General features: G+C 43.3%; 1 protein-coding gene across 4 annotated transcripts in view; it reads right to left on the bottom strand.

Annotated features, from left to right (window-relative positions):
* Window positions 1–12,118, bottom strand: part of NFX1 (nuclear transcription factor, X-box binding 1) — a 72,290-nt gene extending 60,172 nt beyond the window's left edge. The window contains exons 1-2 of one of the 4 annotated variants that reach the window (XM_026506376.4): window positions 11,922–12,118; window positions 6,733–7,734 (exon numbers count right to left, since the gene is read on the bottom strand). In XM_026506376.4, the coding sequence (XP_026362161.1) occupies window positions 6,733–7,734; window positions 11,922–11,946 (1,027 nt within the window). In that variant the 5' untranslated portion in view covers window positions 11,947–12,118. Of the gene's footprint in view, window positions 1–6,732; window positions 7,735–11,654 lie in introns of all 4 variants that reach the window. The other 3 variants (XM_026506375.4, XM_057313515.1, XM_057313516.1) reach the window with 3 other exon arrangements.
* Between the last annotated feature and the right edge of the window lie 1,198 nt (window positions 12,119–13,316).

Here is a 13,316-nt window from a genome sequence, read left to right as displayed (position 1 = left end):
AACAAAGACTCCTTTGCATCAAACTCAAAGGGAAGCCCAGGATAAGGACTGAAATACATATGTCTGCTGGGTGTGGCAAATAGGAAGGCACTAACCACCTACCAGGAGCTGTGAGTCAAGTGGTGATGATGGCAGAGGACTGAGAAGCGAATCAAAATAGGGAAAAGGAAATAGAGTGGTTACTCTTGATTAGACTGGAATGGAAGGAAAGGAAACACTAGGGGAGGGGCACTGAGGGGGAGCACATGACAGGGGAAGTTTTTTCTTTCAGAGTGTGTGACAGACTTGGGAAGAGAGCTTCAGGCTGAGAACTTGGAAGAGTGGATGTGAAAAGGCTGACGGAAGAAAACAAAGGAAATCTCAGAATGAATGAAAGAAGAGGAGGATAGGCACAGATGTCTCTGAGTTTGAATTAAGGGAAGCAAAAAGCTGAGAAAATTATGCCCGATGACTTCCCCTTTCTCTGTGAAGTAGGAGGCAAGGAGGTCCACTGAGTTTGAGGGAGACGAATGGCAGGAAGGTCTGAATAAGACTGGAAAAGATTTGTAGTAGTCTTAAATGAAAATGGGATGGGCAGCTGACCAAGGTCAGATAAGGGGAAATAGGCAGTACTGAAAGTCAACTGAAGTTGGAGAATCACGAATCACAAATATTTACTGAGAACCTACTGTGTGCCAAGCATTGTTTAAACGCTAAGAATATACAGTGAACAAACCAGACAAAAATCTACTGTCCTTAGGAAGCTCTCATCTAGTGGGGGAAGGTAAACAATAAACAAATAATGAAAAATTATTGAAATTATATGAAAAAAATGAGTAGCATCATCAAATAGTGGTTAAGTGCTATGGAGAAAAATAAACCAGTAAAGGACAGGGAATGCTGGCAGTGGGGGAAATACTAGAGTTCTAAACAGGGTGATCAGGAAGACTTCCCTGAGGGGGTGAGTGAATGTGCAGCAGCACCAAATCTGTACTATCATATGATTTCCTGGAACAGCATTCTGTTAGTCAGATGGAGCAGAAAAGGTAGACTGCAGCATCAACCCTGGGTGGGGATTCTGCCAAATGGCTTGGCAGAAAGATGATACTTTAAAATTACATTAAGGCCCAGCCTGAAGAGGGAATAAAGAAGGACAGACAGCTGACGATACAGTTAGTGGGTGGAACAGACTGAGAGCGCCAGAAGGACAGGAGGTTATGGTCAGAAAGTAGTAGGGGTGTGGAGGGATACTGAAGGTGAAGGTCACTGTGGTTGAGAAGACCAAAGAACGTGAGAATGGTATAATCCGTACGATCACTAAAATCATGCAGAATAATAGCAGGATTTTAGTAGATCAGTTCTCAAATCAGAGTCACTTGGAGGCTGTTAAAAAATAAGACTGCTGGGCCCTACTCCCAGAATTTCTGTTTGTTAAGTACGAGGTGAGGCCCAAGAATATGCTTTTCTAACAAGTTCCCCGGTGTTGCTGATGGCTGCTGGTCTGGAACTACACTTTGAGAACGACTGTGGAAGAGGAAAGCTATAGGCTGGAGGCATTAATAAATGACACGAGGGCTGGGAGATTTGGAGGCTAATACATGACAAAGATAAAGAGATACGGGCCAAAAAGTGATGTAGCATTAGGTTCAAAGGAGCAGGGATTTAGATACAAGGTAGAATCGGAATGGTTCAGAAAGGACACTGGGAGAGCAGCACGCTCTTCCCGTCTTCCAGAAACTAAGGCAAGCAGGATAAAGGAAAAGAGTATGCTCTGAACAGGCTGTAAAGAAAGAGGTGAACTTAGAGAAGGCCACAGATTAATTAAGAACAGGAGCAGAGCAGAAACTGACTGAGGATATAGGGGATCCTGTTACCAGAGAATGAGGGATCCAGACAGCTTGGGAGAACAGGAGGAGTGCTAGTTTCTCTCAGTATAGAACAAGAGTAAGCAAAGACCACTCTCAAGCAGCCATAGAGACTTGTATTTGGGGTGATCCTCTCTTTCCATTCTAATCAAGCTTTCATCTCCACCACTCTACCAAAACTCCTCTTATCAAGACCAATAACCTTCACACCACCAAATTCAACAATCAGTATTCCTTGAGGGTTTTTTTTAGTTTGGTGTTTATTTTATTTATTTATTTATTTTTAAAGATTTTATTTATTTATTTGAGAGAGAGAGAGAGAGCATGAGGGGGAAGGGTCAGAGGGAGAAGCTGACTCCCTGCTGAGCGGGGAGCCTGATGTGGGACTTGATCCTGGGACTCCAGGATCATAACCCTGATCAGAAGGCAGTCGCTTAACCAACTGAGCCACCCAGGTGCCCCTAGTTTGATGTTTAAAACATAGTTCACTTCTGGGGTGCCTAGGTGGCTAAGTTGGTTCAGAGTCTGCATTCGGCTCTGGTCATGAACCCAGGATCCTGGGGCTAAGCCCTACATGAGGTTCCCTGCTCAGCGGGCAGGCTGCTTCTCCCTTTCCCTCGGCCATTCCCCCTGCTTAGCCTGCTATCTCTCTCTCTCAAATAAATAAAAATCTTAAACAAACAAAAACATGGTTCACTTCCTAGTTCAATTCCTACTCATTCTCCATGTCCCTTGCTGGGTCCCTATCTTCCAACCTTGAAACACTGAGGTACAGGAAGGCTTTACCCTCAAGCTCTTCTTCTCTAACTACACTCACATCTTAGGTTCCCCTAGTCTGTTAGAGGACTCCATGCTGCAAGTTCCCAAATTTAAATCTCCAGTCCAGATCTCTGCCTGAATTTTTAACTCCCTACTTAACCAAATTCTCTAAATTTTCTAAACAAGGAGTAGACTAAACAAAACATATCCAAAAACACCTTTTCTAACAAGGAAAGACTAAGAAAACTTTTCCAACAAGAAGACTAAGAAAGACTGAGAGGAGACTAAGGAGACATGATGACTAATTGCAACGTGGTATCCTGGACTGGATCCTAGAACAAAGAAAGGATGGTAGTGGAAAAAATAGCGAAATCCAAACAAAGTCTACAGTTTAGTTATACCAGTGTTAATTTCTTGGTTTTGACCAAGGACCAGAGTTGGTTATGTAAGATATTAACATTAGACAATGCTATCTTTGTAACTTTTCTATAAACCTAAAATTATCTCAAACTAAAAAGTTTTCAAAACAAACAACACCTTTTCCTCTCTCAGGTTTTACCACTTCGGTACCTGGCAACTCCATTCTTTTTTTTTTTTTTTTTTTTAAGATTTTATTTTTTAAATAATCTCTACTATGTGGGGCTCGAATCTACAACCCAGAGATCGAGAGTTGCATGCTCCACTGACTGAGCCAGCCAGGCACCCCGGCAATTCTAATTTTACATTACTCAGACATAAAAGCCTTCGCTTGGTCCTTGACCCCTCTCATTCTCTTGCAGCCAACATCTAATCTATCTGCAAATCCTAACAGTTTTATTTTCCAAATACATCCAAAATCTAGCTCTCTTACCTTTTGCAACACTACAACTCTAGTCCAAGTCTCCATTATCAACCTTGTGAATTACTACAACAGCCTCCTAACTTGTCCCTTTGTTTACTTGGAGCTAATACTCCACACATCAGGTTAAGTGATCATTTTAGAATGCTAGTAAAATCATGTCATCCCTTTTCCCCCAAACTTCCAGCTGCTTCTCATCTTCTTAATCAGAACCAAGTCCAAGGGCCTCACATGATCCAGCCACTGTGATTTCTCTGACCTCCTCTAACTGCCTGCCTCTTCCGTCGCTCACAATGTCCCTCCCCCACCTGAATCTAAACTTGCTTCTCCCTCTGCTTGGAATACTCTTCAGAGAGCCGCATGGTGCGCTTCTGTGTTTCCTCCTGGTCTCTATTCAAGTGCCTCCTCATCAAACAGACCAACCTAGCTAAACAAGTGCCCCTGTAACTCTGTCCTTTTAACCTGCTTTATATTTCTTTTTACCCTTACCCACCACCTGACATATTAAATATTGGTTTAAGTCTTTCTGCCTCCCTTCCCTACCAGAATGTGAATCTCACCAGTACTGTACTCTCAGTACTGAGAAGAGTGCTTAGTATATAGTATTTATTCAATAAATATGAATAGAATGTTCTCAAAAATATGTGGGGATGGGAGGCCAAGAGAGATTTGTTAGGGAGAACTCTAAGATGGCCTCTAAGATTCCCACATGCATACAGGTGTGCAGGCTGTATAATCTCCCCTTGAGTATGGGTGGGGCTGATCTAATCAGACGGACCCTTTAAAGAGTCTAGGAATCAAAGACAGACTCAGAGAAATCTGAACAATCTGCAGCGCATGTTTTCTTATGGACCTTGAAAAAGAAAAGTACCATGTTGTGCACAGGGCCATGTGATAGGGAATTATAGGTAATTGCTAAGAGCTGAGAGTGACACCCTAGCCAATAGCCAGCAAGAATAAGGGGACCTCATTCTACTCCCATAAGGAACTAAATCCTACCAACAATCACTGAGCATGGAAGAGAACCCATGTCTCAGATGAGATTGCCTCCCTGGCCAAATTCTAGTCCTATGAAGCTCTGAGTAGAGAACTTGGTTAACCCATAACAAGACTCCTGACCCAAAGAAACTGTGATACAACAAATTTGTGTTATCTTAAGCACTACATTTGTGGTAATCTGTTATGAAGCAAAAGAAAACTATTAACCAGTTTTAAGAATTAAAAAACAACCCTAGTATAACATTATCTTGGTTCACATACAAGGTGAGGTCCCAAGAGGAAGAACTGCCTAGTGAAGCAAATGAGAACTAGAAGAACTGTAAGCCAGCGTAAAAACAGGCCCGGGCAGGAGGTGACTTCATGTGTTAGGCTGGGCTATGTACATTAAACTGGAGGGAGACCAGATGGCGAAGGTCCATGAGGAAGAGCTACTGGAATGAAGCTGTTTAGCCTAGATGAAATATATACCCAGGGCAAAATGAGAAGTGTCTTCAAATACTGCAATAAAGTTGATTTGCAATGAGGGGGAGGGAAACTATGAGGAGAGAGACTGGTTGCTATGTTGCTTCAGAGGGCAGAACTTGAACCAGGGGATAGAAAGGATTGACTGGAAAGTTTTCAGTTCAATGTAAGGAAGAGCTTTCCAATAGTCAGAGCTGAGTACCTATTATGTTCTAAGAGCTTTGTTAAGCAATAGGGATACAAAAATGAAGAAAGAGGGGTGCCTGGCTGCTAGGTTTGTTAAGTGTGGGACTCTTGATTTTGGTTCAGGTCATGATCTTGGGGTTTTAAGATCAAGAACCGCATTGGGCTCTGTGCTCAGCAGGGAGTCTGCTTGATATTCTCTCCCTCTACCTCTCTCTCTGCCCCTCTCCTCCCCTCCACTTGTGCACGCATGCCCGCTCTCTCTCCTCTCTCAAATGAATAAATTAAATCTTTTAAAAAAATGAAAAAAGATATAGTCTCTGCTTTCTATGAGCTTACAGACTAGTGGAGGGCACTGACACATAAACAGATGACGGCTTCCAGCAGTAACTGCTCTAACCGAAGCACGTGTGTGTAAGGGAAAGACATAGCACAGGGCTAGAAAAGATGAATGCCATCTGCAGAGGTGAGAAAAGGTGTTCTGGACATGTCGCTAAACTAGCTACTGAAAAATGAGTAAAAATTCAGTAGTGAACTTAGTGGTAAACATTCTAGGCAAAGAGAGCCACATATGCAACAGCAGGGAAAGATGAAACGGCATGGGGGGGGCACCTGGGTGACATTCGTTAAGCATCTGCCTTCGGCTCAGGGTGTGATCCCAGAGTCCTGGGATGGAGCCCCGCATTGGCTCCCTGCTCCACTGGAAGCCTGCTTCTTCCTCTCCCACTCCCCCTGCTTGTGTTCCTCCCTGGCTGTTCTCTCTGTCAAATAAATAAAATCTTTAAAAAAAAAAAAATTAAAAAAAAAGAGAAAGAAACAGCATAGAGTACAGGGAATAAAATGTGGAGGGGGACTGAGGCAGCATAACGTGGGGTGGCCAGGTAAGGAAGAACCCAGAATCTGTATGTGGTGAGAAAAAGTGAGCAGAAATAAACAGGAGAGCATCACTGTCTGATGCTGGTGTGACAGACGGACTGAGAGAGAGAAACTGAAGATGTCAAGAGTGGTCAGGACCTTTTGCAGATAAGCAGACAAGAGATGATGCAGGCTGGAACAAAGAGAGGCAGTGGAGATGTTACTACCCCCTACCTGTGCTTTCATAATTAAAAAAAAAAAACAAAAAACCTTGTAACTAAACATCTGCAAGACCCTTATCTGCATTTTAAAAAACCCTTACTAGGGGTGCCCGGGTGGCTCAGTGGTTAAGTGTCTCCCTTCGGCTCAGGTCATGATCCCAGAGTCCTGGGATCGAGTCCTTCGTCGGGCTCCCGGCTCAGTGGGAAGCCTGCTTCTCCCTCTCCCACTCCCCCTGCTTGTGTTTCCTCTCTTGCTGTCAAATGAATAAATAAAAAATCTTTAAAAAAACAAACAAAAACAAAACAAAACCCCTCACTAAATTCCTTGTTTGTTAAGAAAAAAAGTTCCCTATTTGTATTTATTTATGATATATAAAAACTAAGTAAGCGGTTACCTACTGGGGAGGGGAGCAAGTGGTGGCAGGACCCAGGCAGATGATGAACAAGGACAGAAAGAGATGTTTCACTGCGTACCTTTTTATACTTTCTGGTTCCTGAACTGTATGAATTTATTATCTATTAAAACAAAACAAAACAAAACAAAACATTTCCACCATCTAGGTAGACTCACCTGTGTGCGTTTCCACATTCTTTAGCACATGGTTCTGTTTGCCTCGGGGGAAAGATGTTACTTGAGGATCTGGCCTCCTTACAGCACATTTCTCTGTGTCAACCCTTCTGGAAGACTTGTTGACAACTGCCAAGTTCCCATTGTCACAGGCAGATTTTGCTGGTCTTTCATTAGGATTATCCTTTGGAATGGGGGCCACGTTGTTTCTGGGTCCGGCATTTGTATGTCGTTGGCCCTCTTGTTTTGGTGGATTCCTGCCTGGTCGTGGCCTGGCCCCTTCCACTTCCCAGGGAGGCCTTTTCTGTGGGTATCTTCTCTGCTCATTGCGTCTGGCCGCATACCCATCCAATACTCCTTTCTTAAAGGATGTATCCAAAGAGTCAGGGTGGATAACCCCCATAGGTTTGGTATTTTCAGGTCCAGCATCCTCAGATTTTGGAGTCATTCTGTTGCCCCACTCACATTTGAGTTTTCCCTTGACTTTTGGTCCTCTACCATAGTTGTACACAAATTGGGCTGCTTTTTTGGGTTTTGCTCCCCTCGGATCTGCACCAACAATTTCCTTCTCATTCTCAAAAGGGCTGTGTTCTCTGGGGTTTGTCCCACTCTCTGACCTAGCCACACTTTCTAAGCCAGCTGCATCTGAGCTCTGGTCAGTGAGATTCTGTACTTTCTTGACTTTGATATGCTGCTTTTCACTCCTCAATTTCTGCCAAGGTTGATTCTGAAGGACATGGCTCTTGAGTGATTTATTAGAAGCAGAGGACTGAAAAGAAATCTGTTGACTTTTAGGTTTGCTTCCCAAAGGATAACTGTGCTGATGAACAGCAGAGATGTCATCATAAGGGACTTGCCTGGAAAGGTGACAGGGAGGTGGTGAACTATAATTTCTTCTACCAATCCTATTAGAATCTAGTTTCCTTTGACTCCCACAATTTAGACCAGAATTTTTTCTCTCCTGAGGAATAAACTCAGCAGCATCCGTATTGAATTTAAAAGTACCTAGGACATAAGAAAATAGACATGCCAGTAAAGAAATTAATCATCACCCATGAAACCCAGAAGACTCTAAGACTTTATCTAAACATTATTTTCCTAAGGACTTGTATAAAACACACTCTTAGTGAGGCCTACATTTCCTGTGAATGTGACGGGTTCAAGGTGCTTGTGGAACACTGACCATTCCATGTCCAGTAACCTCACCAATAGCCACTGCTAAGAACTACTAAGTAAAACTGCTCACCTGAGTGATCAAGCATTATTATTATTATTATTATTTTTAATGTAAGCTCCATGCCTTATATGGGGCTTGAAATCACAATCTGAAGATCAAGAGTCACGTGCTGTGCTGACTGAGCCAGCCAGGCGCCTTGATCAGGCGTTATTTATACATGCATTTATTTTATCAAAAAATTTCAGGTCAGCAAACAATACATGGGTGAGAATCAACCAACACGTTCCATGTGGTCTTTCAAAACTCTTAAGGTAGCATTGTGTAATATCAAGTAAACAGGTTTTGGAGTTGGCCAAAATCAGTTTGAAGTCTGGCCCTTCAATTTATGATATGAGCTTAGGGATATCACTTGATTGCTCTTAGCCATCATTTCCTCAACCATGACAAAAGATGATACTATTTCAAAGAGCTACTGTAAAATTTAAGTAAGATTTCATGTAGATAGTACTTAACATAATGAATACATTAGTTCCCATCTCTCCCCCCACCCAAGAATATATTTTAGGTTTTCTATATATAACCTTTATAATATAGTCCAGAATCCGAGTCTCAAAAATTAAGCATATGCCTCTTCAACCCACTCATTTTTCCCCCAATGTGCTTCTTTGTTCCTGAAGCCCAAAGACTAAATGATCTGCCTAAGGATACAAAACTAGTTAGTAGAAAAGTCAGAATTATGTGTAGCACATGGATTATACAGTTGACCTTTGAACAACACAAGTTTTGCACTATACAAGTCCACTTATATGTGAATTTTTTACAGTACAATACTGTAAACACATTTTTCTCTTATGATTTTCTTGATAACATTTTCTTTACTCTAGCTTACTTTATTGTAAGAGTACAGTATATAATACATGTATCATGCATAATATGTGTTAATCGACTAGGTTACTGGTAAGGTTTCCAGTCAACAGTAGGCCGTGAGTAGTTAAGTTTCTGGGGAATTATAAATTATATGTGGACTTTCCACTGTGCGGGGGGGATTGGCATCCTTTTTTTTTTTTTTTAAGATTTTATTTATTTATTTGTCAGAGAGAGAGTGAGCACAAGCACAGGGAGCTGCAGGCAGAGGGAGAAGCAGACTCCCTGCTGAGCAAGGAGCCTGACGTGGGGCTTGATCCCAGGACCCTAAGATCATGACCTGAGTGAAGGCAGACGCTTAACCGACTGAGCCACCCAGGTGCCCCAGGATTGGCATCCTTAACCACGCGATGTTTAAGGGTCAATTGTACTAGGAATGAATAGGGCTTGGAAGACATGGGTTTACGTTCCTGCTCATCACTTGTGTCTTTATGCAAATGACTTAACCTCAATTTTCTTAATAAGGAATGGAGAAAGTAACAATCCCTACGTCAAAGAGTTGCTACGAAGAATAAAGCAAGTTAGTTACATATATAAAGTGGTTAAAATGGTGCTTTATTTTTGCTGTTAGGACTACAGACTATCTAAAACACATAGACCTGACCTCAGATGGGTGCAGTGCAGAGCCTGTGGGTTTCAGGTTTAATAATAAACACTAATGTTTATTAAGCAATTAACATGTGCCAGGCACTATTCTAAACACTTTGCATCTGTTAACTCATTTAATCCTTACATTCCTGATGAGAAAGCTGAGACGCGGAGAAAGTTACTTGCCAAAGGCCACAGAGGTGTTCCAAAGCAGACTGAGGATTCCACCCCAGGCTGTATGACCCTAGAGACCACACTCTTACACTGCACTGTCAGAGGCTGGGCAGTGGGTACCATAGAAACATATACTCAAGAACTGAACGAGATCATAAAGGTCATAGGGTAATCTCTCACTCAATCCAGGATTTGTCCTGAAAGCTTTCACACAGGCAATTCTGGGGATGGGGTGGAAAGCCTTACAAAACAAAGAGGATTAGACAGATTCAGAAGGTGGCAAAGGAGATGTTCCAGAAACATAAGAGAGAACATAAAAGTGGGAATGGGTAGATGAGACCAAGTGGGTGTTGTACAGTCCTCTCCTTCTTGAAGAAACAAAGTTGGAGAGGGGCAGAAGAAAAGTCAGTAAAGTTGTCCAGAATAGCCTGGTAAAGGATGTGAAGAAGGTGTTCCATGTTAAGCAAGCAGTAAGCAGTTGATGCAACTATACAGTCTAGACAGGGCAGCACCTCTTCATATACAGTATGGTTCCATTAGATATGAGGTAGTAGGTAGTGCCCTCAGAAAGACCCTTGAGAGGGAGGAGGAAGGGAAAAAGGGCACATAAATCAGGAATCTGCACCTGAGACACAAAGATCTGAGACATCTTCCTTTTTCTCCTCAGCATTTTAATTAGCTGGAAGTTACTCTGTAAATAGGATATAACTGGTACCCTAGATACAAGATAACATAGCAGCATAGTAAGTGTCCAACAGGCGAGTGGAGAAGAATAAGGGGAAATCCAAGAGATTATGAAGTCTAGAAACAAAGTTGGCATTGGAAAGTCTGCCCATGGGCAGAAAGATATCCCTGAACCTATCTGCTATTTGAGGACAGGAGTGGGCAGAAGAACTAAACCCTGAGTGGAGATGGATATATGGACTAGAGATGATGCTGAAATAAGAGCATGGACTAGGAACCAAGGCAAAAGCAAACTAAGGAACAGGAGAGGGACTGGAGAGGTCTGTAGACTAGGGAACTTTGTCATAGTAGGTGGGGAGGAGGTTGGAACCTGGGGCACAACAAGGGAGGCCAAAACTATAACTCACAACTGACCTCACTCAATCCTGCCTCAAACATTGAAGGGTGTAGAAATGGTCCAGAAATGAGCCTGAGGATGGGAAGATCAATGGATCCAGTTTAGAGGATCTAGGGAAAAATGGGTGGGAGGATAACAAACCACCACACTAATCTAAAAAGGTTCCCATTCCGCAAGATTTAAAAACTAAATTAGGACTAGGGTTTGGAAAATGCCACTTTTTGACCAAGACCCACGGTAACAAGTACATTTTAGCCCCCACCCAGTACACAAACACACATATACTCTTCTTGGTGCCCCAACAGTGGTAAGTGGCAGACCTAAGACTCAAATCAATGACTAAAGTTTACAAACCACATGCTGCAAACTGTCCTGTTTTTCAGAAAGAATGGGTCCTGAAATTAAATCAACACTGGGTTGTGACAAGTATTTTTTTCAAAGAAAACAGAAAATAGAGTGTACTGCAATTAGTAAGGAAAAGCATTACTTTCTAAAACTTCTGGTTCTTTTTTATATTTATACATGTGTGCACTGAGTCAGATGTACCATGTTTCTTTTTGGTCTCTGCCCCAAAAGTTTGGAGAACAAAGACCTAAAGTACACCTTAAAGGAAACGGAAATGGATGCTACATTAACAGTCAAATGAAGCTGTTCTACACATAGAACCAATTCCGAGAGAAGTGAGCTAACAATTATGGAACAGGTACGGTACAGAGCGGAGCCTTCACAGAACTTATTTACCCCCGACCTATGGATGAGGAAACTGAGACTCAGTCACACTGCGAGTTCGTGGCAGTCTGAGAATGGAAACCCCTGCTAAGTAGATGTTCGGCTCGCGCTCGCTCCGCTGCCCCAGGACCCGCCAACCCGCCACGCATCAAGAGCCCGCCACCGTCACGGGCGGTGACTCGGCCGACGCCTGCCTGTTGGAGATCATTGCGGCCTCTGCCCCAGTAGGGCTGGGCTGAAGGCGGGACGTACAGCAGAAGGATGACGTCCATATCGGTTCTCCAGGCGCCGGGACAAACCCGCTCTCCTTGAAACCCAGCTGCGGAGTTTCACAACCCAGTGGAGGACAGTCGAGGTCTCGGTACCCACGACTCGCGTGGCTTGGCCCTTCCGAGACACTATCCCGCGCCCTAATACGCGCCACTCTCGCGATATGCATGGCTGGAGCCCTAGGACTCGCCACTGACCCAATTTCCGCTCCCCGAGAGGGGCCCAGTCCCGCGCGGGCCGGGACAGTACCTGAGACAGGAGGCGCCTCCGCCATCCCGTGCCGCAACACCTAAAGCGAGCCCTGCAACCTAGACAGGGCTGTCACCCGGTCACGTGCCTTTGACTTCCGGTGCCGCAAGACTACTCGCATCTGCGCGCCGGTGGACGGCGACGGAGGTTGCGCGGCCTACGTGAACTGTGCGGTGCGTCCGTGACGTCAGACACAAGCGCCAGGCGCCGGCCTGGAGGAGGAGACTAGAGGCTCGCTGTAGGAGGCGAGGATCACGTTTGTGTGCGGGCAGAATTTGCGAAGTCATTGTTTTTCTTTTTGAGATTCACGGTGTTCTTTTGCTACTATGCCCTTTTTTCCTGGCACCCGATCAACTTCACCTGGCCTTCCGCAGTTAACTTAGACGTCAGCTTCTACTTAGAGTAGTTTGGCTTTGGGGTTAGAAAGCAACAAAAAACCCCTGCTAAGTAGTGAAAAGGGAGTGTGAGGAAAAATATGTGCAAAAACAAAAAAAACCCACAGCAAACCCAAAACCCGATAAAGGGCTAACATACCGAGAACCCTTACAAATCTGAAAATGATTAAGCAAAAAAAGCCACAAAAAAACCGATTAGCCATGTATTCGAAATGGTGAAGGACTCGCATGGGAAGATGACAATAAAATACAGATGGATGCCAAACGTAGGTGGGAAAGTTTGGAGGCACCAATAATTTTTAAAGTAACAAAATTTTAAAGGCGCCTGGGTGGCTCAGTTGGTTAAAAGTCTGTCTTCGGCTCAGGGCATGATCCCAGGGTCCCGGGATCCAGCCCCTGCGCGTAGCCACCTGCTCAGCGGGGAGTCTGCTCCTCCCCCCTGCTCCTGCCCTCTCTCTCAAAGAAATAAAATACAATCTTAAAAAAATAAGGTAACAAAATTTTTAACGTATGGAGTTTGTTTTGTTGTTGCATTACTAAAAAGAACACATTTAAGCATGAAGCATGTGCCTTTGTAGCCTAATTCACTGATCCAGGCTTTCCCCAAAACATGAAATAGATTCATTTATTCACATACGTTTTAACGCATACTCTCTTACTCATTGCTTTAAGTGCTGTAAGTAAATGGTGAAAAAGACAAACATAGTCCTCACCTTCATAAAGTGCATTGCCTAGTAGAGGAGATTAAAAACTAATTCATATTCACAAATTAGTATTTTTTAAATAACTTAAAATTACGTTAGCATTATGAAAGAAGCAGGGTAACGGTGATACTTAATAGGATTTGCTCCAGAAAAGATAGCCAGACTTCCTTGAGTAGAAGGAAAGGTAAGAAGAAGCTAGCTATATGAAAATTCAGAGAGAAGAAATAGTAACGTGCAAAGGCTATGAGGAAGGAAAGACCTTGAAGTGTTCCAGGTGTTGAAATATTTGCTGGACA

The sequence above is a fragment of the Ursus arctos genome, unplaced genomic scaffold (genome assembly GCF_023065955.2).
Source record: "Ursus arctos isolate Adak ecotype North America unplaced genomic scaffold, UrsArc2.0 scaffold_18, whole genome shotgun sequence".
NCBI classification, from domain to species: Eukaryota; Metazoa; Chordata; class Mammalia; order Carnivora; family Ursidae; genus Ursus; species Ursus arctos.
The sequence above is the reverse complement of the archived record's forward strand: the minus strand, read 5'-3'. Positions and strand labels throughout refer to the sequence as shown.